The sequence below is a fragment of the Pan paniscus genome, chromosome 19 (genome assembly GCF_029289425.2).
Source record: "Pan paniscus chromosome 19, NHGRI_mPanPan1-v2.0_pri, whole genome shotgun sequence".
Taxonomy (NCBI): Eukaryota; Metazoa; Chordata; class Mammalia; order Primates; family Hominidae; genus Pan; species Pan paniscus.
Genome location: NC_073268.2, coordinates 14226299 through 14240754, shown reverse-complemented (window position 1 = coordinate 14240754; position 14456 = coordinate 14226299). Strand labels below are relative to the sequence as shown.

Here is a 14456-nt window from a genome sequence, read left to right as displayed (position 1 = left end):
GCTAGGGGGGATTCTGGGAAGCCGCATAGAGTCATGGACTTGGGGGAGAGGAGATCTGACTCGGAAAGCCTTTGTTGCTTTGTCCCCCCAGTTACCTTTTCTGCCGTCTAGGCTTTAGGGGGGCCTGGGACTGGGGGCGGGTTCCCGAGACTGGGCGGGGGTGGGATGGGTGAGGGGCTGGGAGGGAGAAAGGCTGCAAGGCCGGAGCGGAGTGTGTGAGTGCGTGTGTGGAGCAGCTTAGGGAGCGAGGTGCTAAGACAACCCCCAGGGCCGCGGTAGGGAGGAAGGGAACTGCCCTGGAGCTATGAGCCGGGAGACTCGCCGTGGGGCCTTGCCCAGGCTGCGCCGGGGCGAGCAGGCGGCTAAGATGCCGGGTCGCTGCGTGGGGCCCAGCAGGTCGGGGCGGGGGGTTCGGCGGCCGTGGGGGAAGAGACGGGGCGCAGGGACGTCCCGAGACCGTGGAGCAAGGCGCCGGGCGAAGTCCTCGGAGTGGGAGACGCGCTGTGTGAGTGCAGAAAGGCCACAGGGCTGTCAGCGGCCATGGGGGACGAGACAAGCGGCGGAGACAGCCGACGCCGCCGGGGCGAATGAGGCTTTGGGAGCTCCTGGGACCCCAGGCTCCATCGAGGCTGCAAGGGACCCTGGGGCTGTGTGGGTGAACGGGGCTGTGGGGGAGCCCGAGGTGGTGGGGCCTGCCGGGGCTGTGTGGGTGACCGGGTCTGGGGAGGAGGAGACCGAAGATAGAAGTCCCCGGGGCTGCGAGAGAAAAGGTCGCCCGGGATCTCTGGGCCATGAGAGCATTCTGCACCTGTGGCTGAAGGTGCAGGCTATGAGGGCCGCCTCGGGATGTGGGGAAGGAAGTAGAGTCGAGCTCCATCCCGTGCCTGCAGGAGAGGGACCTGTCGAAAGGGGTGTTCCTGGCCGAGCTTCCTGGGTAGAGACAAGCCGCGGCGGTCTTACAGGGCCCTGGGTGAAGGGACAGGCAAGGGGGATCCCTCGGGCCCCCTCAGGGCCCACAGCTCTGGGCTTAGGGGCAGCTTATGAGAGAGCCTTAGGCTTCTGTGGACAGGGACAGGCTGGGAGGGTGCCTCCTGCGAGTGTGCCTGGGGCTTTGGCGTCAAGTTCTGAAATGGCCCCGCACCTGTGGAGGGGAGAAGCTGTGGGGGTTCCTGAGACTGGGGAGGAGATAGGCTATGGGTTTGTCTCAGGCCCTTGTGAAAAAGAACAGACTATGGGCGAGCCTGGGACCGTGGGGTGGACTGGGGCTGTGGGAGCGCCCAGAGCCATGGAGGGAGAGCTCGGCTGTGGGGGTGCTGCAGGTCTGTGGGGGAGAGGACAGTCCCCGCAGATTCCTGGGGCTCTGACACATGAAGCAGTCTGTGGGGCCACCCCTGGCGTATGGGGGAGGGGACAGGCTGTGGGGGTGTCCGATGCTGTGGAGGAGGAGCCTACTTCTGTGGGTGCCGCAGGTGTGTGTTACAGGAGACAGGCTGTGGAGGAGACAGACTCTGTGGGTATGCCCGGCCCGTGGGGCACAGGATACTCTGTTGGGGTACCCTGTGCTACTGAAGAGGAAACTAGATGTGGAGGTGACCCAGGGTTCAGGGAAAGGGGACAGCCTGTGTGGGTGGAGACAGGCTCTGGGGGTGATCCAGGGTCACGGGGAGCTGCGCAGACTGCAGAGTCATCATGTCCTGGGGAGCAGGCAGCAGGTTCTGGGGGTGCCCCAGGCCTGTGGGGGATAGAACAGGCTACAGGGGTACCCAGGGCCTTGGGGAAGGACACGGGCTGTGTGAGTGTCCCAGGGCTGTGGGGAGCGGGACAGATGGTAGGGGTGCCCCAGGCTGTGGTGGTACCTGGAGCCCTGGGAGAAGAGCTGAGCCACAGCGGGGGCCTGGGCCTGTGGGACGGACAGCAAGCTCTTGGGGGGCCCCCAGCCGAGACAGTGCCTGGGCTTGGAGAGGAGACCTGTAGTGGGAATGTTCTGAGCCCGTGGGAAAGGAGGCAGGCTGTGGGGGAGCCAGAGAGTCTGGGGCCTCCAGCTTTAGGGGTCCCTGGGTCAGTGGATCAGGAGGCTGGCTGTGGAGATGTTGCATGTCAGTGTGGGAGGAGGCAGGCTGTGGGGGTGTCTGAGACGGTGGGCATACCCAGGGCAGCAGATGTGCCTCGGCAGGGGTGTGCCACAGCAGGGGTCCTCATGGCAATGGGTGTGCCCGGCTCTGGAAAGGTGCCTGCCAGAGTGCCTGCTGCTGTGTGGGCGTCTGGCCCTGTGTGTCAGGAAGGCAGCTCTAGAGACATTTTGAACCTGTGGGAAAGGACTCGGGCTGCCAGAATATCTGTGGCTTCGGGGGGACCCGTGGCTCGGGAGGAGCTGTGGTCTGGCGGAGAGGAATCCGTGGCTTCAGGGGGACCCGTGGCTCAGGAGGAGCTGTGGTCAGGCGGGGAGGAATCCGTGGCTTCAGGGGGACACGTGGCTCGGGAGAAGCTGTGGTCTGGCGGGGAGGATTGTGGTTCTGGGGCCTTCCCGGGCCCATGGGGGAGGAGACAGACTATTGGGGTTCCTGTGGTGCCTGAGGGGCCTGGGCTTGGGGGGGAGACTGACTCTGGGGGTATCCCAAGACCCTGGGGACAGAGACAGAGGGTCAGGGCTCCTGTGGCCACCGAAGTCCTTCTGGCTCCTAGGGTGCCTGGTTCTGTGGAGCTGGAGCCTGGTGCTGGAGGCTTTTCAGGCTTGTCAGGGAGGCAGCAAACTGCAGGAATGCCTGGCACTGTGGGGCTGTCTGCAGCTAGTGGGGTGCCCGTGGCTCCCAGGGTGCCTAGGCCTGTGCAAGAGGAAACTGGCTCAGAATTGTGGGGTGAAAGAGAGACAGTGGGCGGACCTGCAGATGCCAAGGGTCCCACAAGGATGGAGGTGCCCACTTCGACCAGGATGCCTGGGCCCATGGCGGAGAAGACTGGCTCTGGGGGTGTCTCAGGTTTGTTGGGAGGCAGACAGACTACAGGAGTGTCCATAGCTGTGGGGCTGCTGGGGTCTGTGGGGGAGGGGACCATCTTTGAGCATGTCTCTGGCCTGTCTGGAAGAAGGCAGACTGCTGGGAGGCCTGTGGCTGCTAGAGGTTCCATGGCCGTGGGAGTGCCCACAGCTCCCGGGCTTCCTGGGCCAATGGTAGGGGATACTGGCTCTGGGGATGACGGCTCAGGCATATGGGGAAGGAGACTGGCCACTGAGGGGCCCACAGCTGCCAGGGTTCCTGGACCTGTGGAGGGGGAGACAGGCTCTGAAGGTGTCTCAGGCCTGTGGAGAAGGAGACACGGTGGAGCCATTCCCGAGGCCGGGAGGGTGCCTCTGCCTCTGGGGGTGCTTGCAGCTGTAGGAGCTCCCATGGCAGGGCGTGCGCCTGCTGCGGTGTGGGTGACTGGGTCCTCAGGAGCAGAAGCGGACTTGGGTGTCTCAGGTCTGACCGTGCTGAGGAGACAGTCCACAGGGGGAGTGGGGGCTTCAGAGGATGAGACAGGAGGTGGGAATATTTTGGGACTGGCCGGGGGCAGCCAGGCTGTGGGGACATCTCACACCTGTGTGCCTGGGGCCAGGTTATGGAGCTGTCCAAGGTCTGTGGGGGAAGAAACAGCCTATGAGAATGCTCTAGGCATGTCAGGGACAAGAACAGCTGTGGGGGTACCCTCAGTTTCAAGGGAGGAAATAGGCCTTGGCCATTTCAGAGACCACGTACAGCCAAGTGGGAGGAGGCTGGCTGGGGGAGTGTCTGCAGTCAGAGTGAGAGGGAGCAATTTGGGAGAGAGAGATGTCGGGGAGGCTAGATTGAGGGGGGCGTTCCAGTAGTGTGTGTAGGGAAGAAGTTGGGGCTGTGTGGGAGGGAACAGGTTCGGGGTAGGTTTGTCATGGGTTGCGGATGAAGGCACAGGCTGTAAGGGCATCTCAGCATGGGGGAGAGAGGGTTTTCGTGGAGATGCCCCAGGGTATGTAGAGGGACAAATTGGGACGTTTCCTGGAGCAGTGGGAAAGGGCCAGATTGCAAGGAGAGTCCCAGAACTTTGTACAGGGGGACAGTTTAGGGGTGGGTGTCCCTGGACTTCGTGCGTGTGTGTGTATGTGTGTGTGTAGCATCACTTGAGGCATGCTGGAACTGTGGGGATCACCTAGTTTTTTTCTAGTGGAGAATGGACTATTTGGCCCTTGGCACCTAGAAGCAGCCAGGAGGGAAGTACTGACCATTTAAAAGTGGCAGATCTCCGGGCCCCATTTCTGCAGCCTTCATTCTGCAACTCCAGCCACCCACCTGTGCCAACGTCAAGCCAGTTGGGATTGCCTTGCTCATGTGCCTCCTCCCATCTGCTTTTTTCACCGTGTGTCTACAGCCTTAGAAATAAGGACTCTTAGACAGCTGTCTTTATGTTCCCAAGAAGTATCTGTCTTTAAGCAAATCTAGTCTGCAAATTTTGGATTTATTCAAAAGCTTAAATTAGGGTTTTTTTTTTTTTTAAAACCTTGAATTTCCCAATTGATTTACTGTAGGATTTTTTGAGAGAACAAATTCCCCAGAGATTTAAAACTAGTCAGTTCACAGAAAATCAGCTTAACTCAACAAATGCTAAATTGTGTACTATGCTCAGAGCACTTTGTAATGGGAAATAGAAGAGCAGGACAAGGCCCTTCCCCTCAAGTCGCCTTGTCTGGCTGGGAAGATGAGACATGTGAAATAGGTAAATAACAGTATGAGACAATACTATACGTGATCAGTACGTGAGTGGCAGGGATAGTAAAGTCTATAATGAGGCCTTCAGAATAGGGCAAGGCAATGATAAGGGTGTAGCCCTTGATAGCTTACCGAGTGCTTTCATATCTATTATCTTGTGTACATATGTGTAGGGTGGGGGAAAGATCGGGGGAAATGAAGATTGAGAGAAATCATTCAGCTCTCCAAATGGCAGATCCTGGCTTGAATCGAGGAATTCTGATGCTACAGGTTTACTTAGAGTCATTGAGAGTTATATGCCTTCGGGCCACCTGACAGAGTGAAGCATACTGCTTTCTGACTAGTATTAAGACTTGTTAATGTAGACTGCGTGTCCAAAAACCACCCTGCTGGAACATGCTAGTTTACCATGGCAAAGCTCTGTTTTGGGAATAACGCCTTGCTGGAGACCTTTGAGATTTGAAATTTGGAATGGAAAGGGCTCAAGAGATTATTATTAAAATAGTAAGTGTTCCCCTATTTTTTTTTTGTTTTTGAGATTGGGAACTTCCAAAGTGTGGTTGCTTTTATAAATGGAAGAAACTATCATTTACCTGTCGTTAAGCAGTCACTCTCAGTATGAGGTTACTATTGGCTACTTCTAGTATATTGCTACATGCACATGGCACTGTGTTTTATCTGTTCTTTTCCCTTGTTCAACACTGTTGGTCTGAAGTAGCTTTGTTTCGTTTTAGGAATGGTTTTAGGGAAGACTGTTGCCGGATGACAAGGCTGTCACTATTGTTCTGTACTACCTGACATTATGGGACCAGGCCAGCCAGCTTCAACCTGTGTTCATCTAGCACCTAGGACCCAACTTGATGGGAGGAGCGACCCCAAAGTACTTCAGACCCAGGTAGTTCTATTTTTGCCTGAGATTTTTATTATTAAATATTTCAAACATAAAGAAAATTTGAAAGAAAAGGACAGTGAACACTTTTGAAATCACCTCCTAGATTCAGCAATTGCTAACAATTTTTTTCTGTTTTTCTACCTACTCAACCATCTGTCTTTAAAATTTTTGCAGAATCACCCCAAAGCGAATTGCAGTCAACATGATACTTCTAAATATTTGAGAATACTTCTCCTAAAAATGAACTCTCCTACTTAATCATACTATTCTTATACCATATCTTATAAGAAATGGACCCAAAAAATTCCCTGTTATCCAATAACCAGTCTTTATTCAGCTTTACTCAGTTGTCTCAAAAATGTCTTTTCCCCTAGCATTATATTATGAAAATCTTTAAAAATACAGCAAAGTTGAATTTTACAATGAACACCTCACCTAGATTCCATTATATTTCACTTACTTGTTTCGTTGCATGTCTGTCACTCAGTCATCCCTCTAGAGATCCATCCATCAATCCATCTCATTTTTTGACACATTTCAAAGTCAATTGCAGGCATGAGTATCCAAACTACTTCCATAATGCATGTTGTACATTAGAATTCACTCTGTTTAGGGCCAGATGCGGTGGCTCACGCCTGTAATCCCAGCACTTTGGGAGGTCCAGGCGGGCGGATCACCAGAGGTCAGGAGTTCGAGACCAGCCTGACTAACATAGTGAAACCCCCATCTCTACTAAAAATACAAAAATTAGCTGGGCGTGGTGGTGCACACCTATAATCCCAGCTACTTGGGAGGCTGGGGCAGGAGAATCGCTTGAACCTGGGAGGCAGGGGTTGCAGTGAGCAGAGATTGTGCCACTGCACTCCACCCTGGGTGACAGAACGAGACTCCATCTCAAAAAAGAAAAAGAAAAAAAAAGAATTCACCCTGTTTACTGATTTTTTTCTTTCAATATACATTTTACGTCAGAAATGGTGAAAGATGTACACATTGCAATGTGTACATCTTTTCACATTTGCTGAGTTTTGACAAATGCATACATATGTGTAACCCATACCTCTATCAAGATACAGATCATTTCTGTTATCCTAGAAAGTTCTCTTGATGCCCCTTGCTAGATAACCCCCACTCCTCCCCTCCAGAGGCAGCCACTATTCTTATTTTTTCCACTACAGATTAGTTTTCCCTGATCTAGAACCTTATATAAATGGGATTTTATATTTTTTTGGTGTTAAGACATTTCACTAGCTGTAAAGTTTTTGAGATCCATCCTTGTCATTGCATGTATCAGTAGTTTATTCCTTTTTAATCCTTTTTTCTCATTCCATACTATGAGTATACCACAGTTTGTTTATCTGTTCTCCAATTAATGGACACCTGGGCTGCTTCCAATTTGGGATTATTATAAATAAAGCTGCTATGAACATTCTTATACAGATCTTTTTATGAACATGTTTTCATTTCTTTTGGGTAAATATCCAACAGTGAAATTGCTGAGTCATGGGGTAGGTGTATATTTAGTTTTATAACAAACCATTGGACCTTTTTACATAGTGGTGGTACCGTTTTACATTCCTGCTGACAATGTATGAGAGCTCCAGTTGCTCCACATCTTTGCCAACACTTGTTGTTGTCTTTTTAGCCATTCTGGTGGGTGTTTAATAATATCTTATCGTGGTGTACAAAGAAATTTAAGAAATTTTTTTGACATAATTTCAGACTGACAGAAAAGTTGCAAGAATAGTCCACAGAATTCCTGGATACTCTTCTCCCAGATTCCTCAAATGCTAACATTTTGCTACGTATTCCCTCCTTCTCTCTCTCACTATCTCTATACACACACAAATTATTTTCTAAACCATTTAAGAGTAAATTGCAGACACAGTGCCCTTTTACCTCTAAGTATTTTTTTCCTAAAAATAAAGAATTCTATTATATAACCATAGTACAATGATCAGAATCGGAAATTAACAGTAAATTAATACTATCATGTAATCTGCAGACCTTACTGAGATTTTGTTAGTTGTCCCAATAGTGTCCTTTATAGCAAAAGAAAATCCAAGATCATAAGGTGCATTACATTGTCATGCCTCTGTAGTCTCCTTTAATCTGATTTCTGAGTCTGTTTTTAGGTTTTGTGACATTGATTTTTTTTAAGAATATAGGCCAGTTATTTGTGGATTTTCTCTCAATTTAGATTTGCCTGATGTCTTCTCACAGTTACATTCAGGTAATGCACTTTTGGCAGGAGAACCACTGAATGATACTGAGTGCTTCTCAGGACACCCTATCAGCAAGTACATGCTGCCAATTTAGTCCCAGCACTAGCAGTGTTGACTTTCATCATTTGATTAAGGTGGTATCTGCCTGGTTTATTCATTGTAAAGTTACTCCTTTGCTTTTTGTAATTATTTGTCTTAGAGACTATGTTAATGTCTTTTTAACACCTCAAACTTTCACCAACTACTTTTAGCATTTTTGCCTGAATCAGTTTTTTATTATGGTGGTTGGCAAATGGGGATTTCTAATTTTACCCTTCCTTCTACATTTACTTGTTGCCTTACTCCTTGCAATCTGGCTCTTTCCCACTGCTCCAGGAAACCCCTTCTTTTCCTAGTACTTACTTATTTATTTCAGCACAGACTCATTATTATTTTTATTCTAATTATTTATTTTGATGTGCAGATATTTATTTTGATGTTCAAATGGTCTTTGATTTAGCCAGTGAGAGCCACTTCTAGTTGGCCCCAGTGTCTCTTTGACATGATCTCATCAGTCTTTGACCACTTTATGGTGTAAAAAGACACTCCAAGGCTGGGCGTGGTGGCTCATGCCTATAATCCCAGCACTTTGGGAGGCCAAGGCAGGAGGATCACTTGAGGTCAGGAGTTCAAGACCAGCCTGGCCAACATGGTGAAACCCCATGTTGCTAAAACCCCATCTCTGCTAAAAAATACAAAAAAATTAGCTGAGCATGATGGTGCACACCTATAATCTCAGCTGCTTGGGAGGCCGAGGCAGTAGAATCACTTGAACCCAGGAGGCAGAGGTTGCAGTGAGCCAAGATCGTGCCACTGCACTCCAGCCTGGGTGACTCCGTCTCATAAATAAATAAATAAATAAATAAAAGATACTGCAGGCTCAACTTGTCTTTTCTTTGTCCTGGCCCTGGAATTAACCATTTATCCAAGGAGACTTTGATTCTTCAGTGGAGAATGAAATTTAAAAAATCACTATCTGGGGCTGGATGTGCTCCTTGATACTATCATGTCATTGTTTTAGGCCCTCTCAGAGGACAGAACTAGGAAATAGATGTATACTTGTGTGCATATACATACATGTACACACATTCATAAATGCACACCCGTACTCACATATCTGTAGCTACACTTTCTCATCTCCTTCCTCTTTCTTTCTTTCTCTTCCCTTCCTCCTTCTCTTGCCGTCTATGTATCTTTCTGTGTCTGTCTGCCTATATGTCTGTGTTAAAACTCACAAGTTCACACAGGTATCTCCAATTCAAATCCAACACTACATATTTCCAACTCCCTTGTCCCAGAGCATGAAAACTGGCTATCATTATCCACAATATATTTACTTTTTTGCTCAGTTCTGGAATGTACAAAAGGTAGTTTCTGAATTGTAATCCGTGTCTCTGCTCAAGAAGAAGCCTGCAAAATTAGAGTTCAGTATTTGTTTAGAGTACATCTGTCTTTAGCCTGACGGCATATAGTCCAAATGCTATATTCAAAAGTTACTGGGGTTAATTTTTTTCATCTTCACTTTTTAGCGTGGTTATGTTACTTATCTGAGATTCAGTTTGGTTCATTGGTTTCTGTTGGTATTTATTTGGGGGTTTTCCACTATCCTTATGGATTTTTTTTTCCTTCCTTTCCCTCTTCCTTCATTCATTCATTTCTTTCTTCCTGTCTCTCGTGTATATGTGAAACATTAACATGGTTCCAAATATACAAAAAGGTATATTCAGAAAAGTTATCTGCTACCACATTCCCTCTGTCCTTTCCTTCCTATTCCTACCGGTTCCCTGTAGATAACTAATCTCATTAGTCTCTGTTTTTTGTTTTCTGTTTCTTTTTGCACAAGTGGTTCAGATGTATATATATTTTCTCATGTCTTCTTTTCTTATATGAAGGGTAGTGTATTATAAATATACTTTTTGCGCATAGTGCTTTCTGCTGAACAATACATTCCAATCTCTCCACATTAATTCATAGAAGTGTCACAGAGATCTTCCTCATTTTTTTTTTATATCTTCATTTTACTCCAGTTTGTGGATAGACCATTGTTTATTCAGCTACTCTCCTTCATGGGGACTCAGATTGATTCTAATAATTCACAGTTACAAACAATATAGCAGTGAGTAACCCTATACATGTTTATTGTTGGAGGTGTGTCTACAGGGTAAATTCCTAGAAGTGAGACTCCTGGGTCAAAAGTTAAATGTGATACTTGTCCTTCAAGTTGCCTGCTTGGGTCTCTTTCAAGTGTCTTTTCTTTCTTTCCTGTGCTAAATCTTTTTAATTAAAAAAAAAAAAAGTGATGAATGCATGTGTTTTTGTTAGCGATTGCCAAATTCCCCGCCATGAGAATTATGCCAATTTGCATGACCACCAGCACCTCTTCTGTGAGGGCGCCTGCTTCCCACAGCCTCACCAACAGCATATATTGCTATACTTTAAAATTTTTGCTAATCGGTTGGGTAAGAGATGGTATTTCCATGTATTTTTAATTTGTGTTATGAGATTGAACATCTTTTTATGTACTTAAGGACCTCTTTTTTGGTAAATTGGTCATATGTTTTTCCCTGTTTTTATTCAGTTTTGATCTTTTTATACTTCAATAATTATTATTATAATTATTATTATTATTTAGACAGAGTCTTCCTCTGTCACCCAAGCTTGAGTGCAGTGGCTCAGTCTCGGCTCACTGCAACCTCCACCTCCCAGGCTCAAGCGATTCTTGTGTCTCAGCCGCCTGAGTAGCTGGGATTACAGGCATGTGCCATCACGCCTAGCTAATTTTTATATGTTTTTTAGTAGAGATGGGGTTTTGCCATGTTGGCCAAGCTGGTCTCAAACTCCTGACCTCAAATGACAAACACTGTTCATCAGTCTGTGTATCTTTCAGATGGTACCTATTTGTTTTTTCTTTAGTGAGCTTTTTAACTACTTTTTTAAAATCCGAAATACTTCCCTGAAGTTTTGTCACAATTGATTATTTTTAAGTGACTCTTGATGCCTGTAATTATATAAACACATTGATTGTGAGAGCAGGGGAGGCCATCTCCAAGGTCACGGCATCACAGGACTGGGTTCATTGAATTTGTAGGCATGGATTCTCCTCAGGTTATTGACCGGTCTTTGACAGGTTCATTCTGGTAGGCCTAAGGAGGGTACATATTTAAAGCCATAAAATCGTTTCTTTCCTTTAACCTGATAATCCCAGAACAGATCATTTATCCTAAGGAAATAATTTTAAAAGGTTAAAAAACTAAATGCATGGAGATATTAATTGAGGTAATATTTCTATTAGTGGAAAAACTGGAACAATCTAAATGTTTAATATTAACATTATAGTTAGGCATGAAAAGACCATTCATTGGATTTTGGAAAATGCAACAATGATAAATAAAAGCTGTAGGGATATAGAAACATGTTTATGTTTAAGTGCAAAACGAAACAAAACTTGTATTTATTATGAGGAAAACTGACAAAAACTTGAGCCTGTGTAAGAAAGCATAAGCGGACTGTTTCAAGTGAGATACACTTAGGGGCAGGGTAAAAGATGGATCCAGCCACCAAATGAAGTCTCAGGAAGACCTGAAGAAGTACTATCAGATGGCTTGGATCTATCCGTGGAGCAAATTTTAAGAAAGCTTCAATGAGTTATATTGGTCACTTGCTGGGGCCTGACATTTTGAAATAGGACGGAAGTCCATAACTGGGAAATTGAAGGACTTAGTGGTTGCTGCTTGAAGCTTTCTGGGTTGACTTTTAGAGATGGTTCCCAGTATGACATTAGTAAACAGAAGGATAATAGTATGGGACTGGATGATTGTAGGATAGAACCAGGGGTATGTGATGAACCCAAGGGTGTAGGAGCGTGGCTGTGTCTATCAGTAAAACAGAAAAATGCCTCTTAGCACTAATGATCTGGTGGCAAAATTTTAGAAATTTGATTATAGACGTATACCAACTGTGCAATATGAAATTTTTCTGATGTCTGCTTACTTTTATTTGCTTTTTAAAGAACCAGCTGCAGTTTAATAGGAATGTTCCTACACATTCAAGCAACTTGGCGATCCGATATTCTTGCCCACATGCCATTAGAATTGAAAAACTGAAGCACTCATACAATGAATCATACCATTGTAAAGATGCAGATTGTAGAGTTGGTCCTGACCTAGGCAGTTCTGTTTCATTTTCCGTCATATCCCAAGAGAGACTTAGCTATGCTGTCCACCTAGCCAGAAGAGATGTGAAACGAAGACAATTTGAAAAACATATAAAAGAACATCATCTCAGAAGTCAGCCTCAAAGCTCTCAGAAGTGTGGACATACTAAGTATAAAATACCCGACCACAGGGTGGAAAGGAAGGAATCAAAGAGTCAAGCAGCCTGTCAGTGCAGCCACCAGCCATCCAAAGTAGAAATCTCCAGCTCCGGTGCCAAAGTATACCTTTACTCATCTCATCCAGGCCAGTCAGATCTTACTGTGCCAAATTCGCCACCCACCCATGATCCGGGACTTCAGCCTCATCCCAGGATAGGTGACCACAAAAACATAAGTGAACAGAAAAGCCTGCTAGAAGTCCAGCGACTCCAGAAAGAACTGAGCAGTTGTATCCACAAAATTGAAGAGGTAACTAAAAAAGGTGAGAAAAATTAGATTCTTTACTTCGACCTAAGGCTGTGAGTATGGGGTAGTTTAAATGCATTCCTTGAGGACCCTCCACCCCATAGCAATTTCATTCCTTCCTTCTGTGAGTTGGTTCACTGGAGTGTGAGTACTCAGGACAAGACAGTTAGGCTTGGAGTTTGAACAGTGTCTTGCCCCAGCTCCTCTTTCCAGCGGAGGGACATGAAAGAACTTCTTCACTGTGGCTGCCCTTCAAATGTCCACTGACTGAGGGCCCAGCCTACGAGGTGGCATTAATGTTGGCTGAACCTTAGGTCTTCTGGGACCTGAGTGCAAATTATCCTATAATGTTTTCCCTCTTCTGGGAAAATTATTTTTCAATTTGCTTGAAAAGAGAGCATAATGTATTTATATTATAGGTAAAACCAGTTCTTACTTGGGCAGTATTTAGGTGAGTACACACCAGTGACAAGGGAAGTTGTGGGTATATGTGTAAAGTGAGCACAGGGTAGGAAGGAAAGAGTTTAATCATCATATATGGTTTTCTACAGTTCTGCAGTGTTCTCAGGGCCCTTGTATTTCCCTGCTGAGTAGAAGACTGGTTCCATGTGGAGAATTTGGGGTTACCGTAACTAACAAGTAGGGAACCAAGCCCAGCTTTCAGATTGCAAGGGGTATGGAGTTGAGCATCAAAAGAAACTGTTGCACTAGGGTAGTACATAGTCTAGAATTATTTTTTGCATTTTCAATTTAATTAATATATGCATATGTACATATATGCATCTTATGTAAAGAATTTAAGGTACCTTAAGAAATACCTGTGATTGAATAAGATAAAACAAAAATGCACATGAGGATATTGTGGCAAAGGAAACAATAAGGAAAGGAAAAACATTTACTAGGGATGAGTCACAGATTTGCTTCTGAGCTTCCTAGGAGCCAGCTAAAGAGGGAACGTCAATCACTTGGAGAATTTACAAAGTCTAAGACAGAAAAAAACAATTGTGTAAGGAAAACAATTATTCCACATATTAAGGCCAGAAAGAAATTTCTCCTGCAGGTCTTCTTAAAGAGTGTGTTGTATAATATCATGAACAATTCAAAAACATTCCAGCATAAAAATAACAGAAATGTTGTGGCTTGTTTCTCTTGATATTCCTTAGTGTCAGCCTGTGGCATGGACCCCTACCTACTTTGATTGGAAGCCCTGCGACCAGGGGAACAAAGCCACAAGGCCCACTGCTCTGGTGATCTGGCCTAATACCGGGGAACTGTTAGAACAGAGCTTTCAAAGTCTCTGTGGGGAAGGACTGGGTTGGTTTATTTTATTTACATGAATTTTCAGTGTGTCGTAAGTCAATACTTTGTGAACTATAATAAAAATGTCACAGTAGCGGCAAACTGCTATGGAAACATGTAAACATATACTTTAAATTTCTGTACTTACCTTTCATGGATTAATAATATTTTGCGATTGCCCCTGGCTGCAGACCCCCTTTGAAGTAGCCCCGAAGGCCCATTTGTGCTTCCCAATGCTGCTCTGTAGACAGCTGCAAGCGCTGCATGGGAATCATCTGCAGTGAGCCTTCAAATCCCCCACCTAAGCCCGTTCCATTTATGTTCATAGAAGTATGTGAATCCGGATTTTCCCCTACCATGCAGCCCAAACGAGATGAAAGTAATTAGACATATAGGGTCTCTTGAGACTGCATCTGTATCTACAACCCCTGACTTCAGATTTTTGCTTTCTTCAAAACAGCCTTATACTCTTTGCATTGTTTGATGTTTTAAAGAGTAAATATTAAAAATTTGAACTTATAAAATACACTTTTACTAATTGAAGACTCCCTTTTCTTTGATAATTGGAGTATATTGGAGTTTTGTATAAGAATTTGTTTGTATAAGTGTATTTGAAGACCACAGCCTGGAAGGAATAGATAGATTGCATCTTCTTCAAACAGTTTTCCAGA

General features: G+C 45.8%; 2 protein-coding genes across 12 annotated transcripts in view; both read left to right on the top strand.

Annotated features, from left to right (window-relative positions):
* Positions 1 to 14456, top strand: part of KIAA0753 (KIAA0753 ortholog) — a 62313-nt gene that overhangs the window by 152 nt on the left and 47705 nt on the right. For 3 of the 11 annotated variants that reach the window (XM_008962499.6, XM_055101394.2, XM_034941390.3), the window contains exons 1-3: positions 3898 to 4722; positions 5450 to 5610; positions 11878 to 12502. In XM_008962499.6, coding sequence (XP_008960747.3) covers positions 5518 to 5610; positions 11878 to 12502 — 718 coding nt within the window. In that variant the 5' untranslated portion in view covers positions 3898 to 4722; positions 5450 to 5517. The other 8 variants (XM_008962502.3, XM_063598634.1, XM_008962501.5 and 5 more) reach the window with 7 other exon arrangements.
* Positions 166 to 4496, top strand: LOC129394415 (collagen alpha-2(I) chain). Its single transcript, XM_055101393.2, has one exon. The coding sequence runs from the start codon at positions 305 to 307 to the stop codon at positions 3839 to 3841; it is 3537 nt and encodes a 1178-aa protein (XP_054957368.2). The 5' UTR covers positions 166 to 304; the 3' UTR covers positions 3842 to 4496.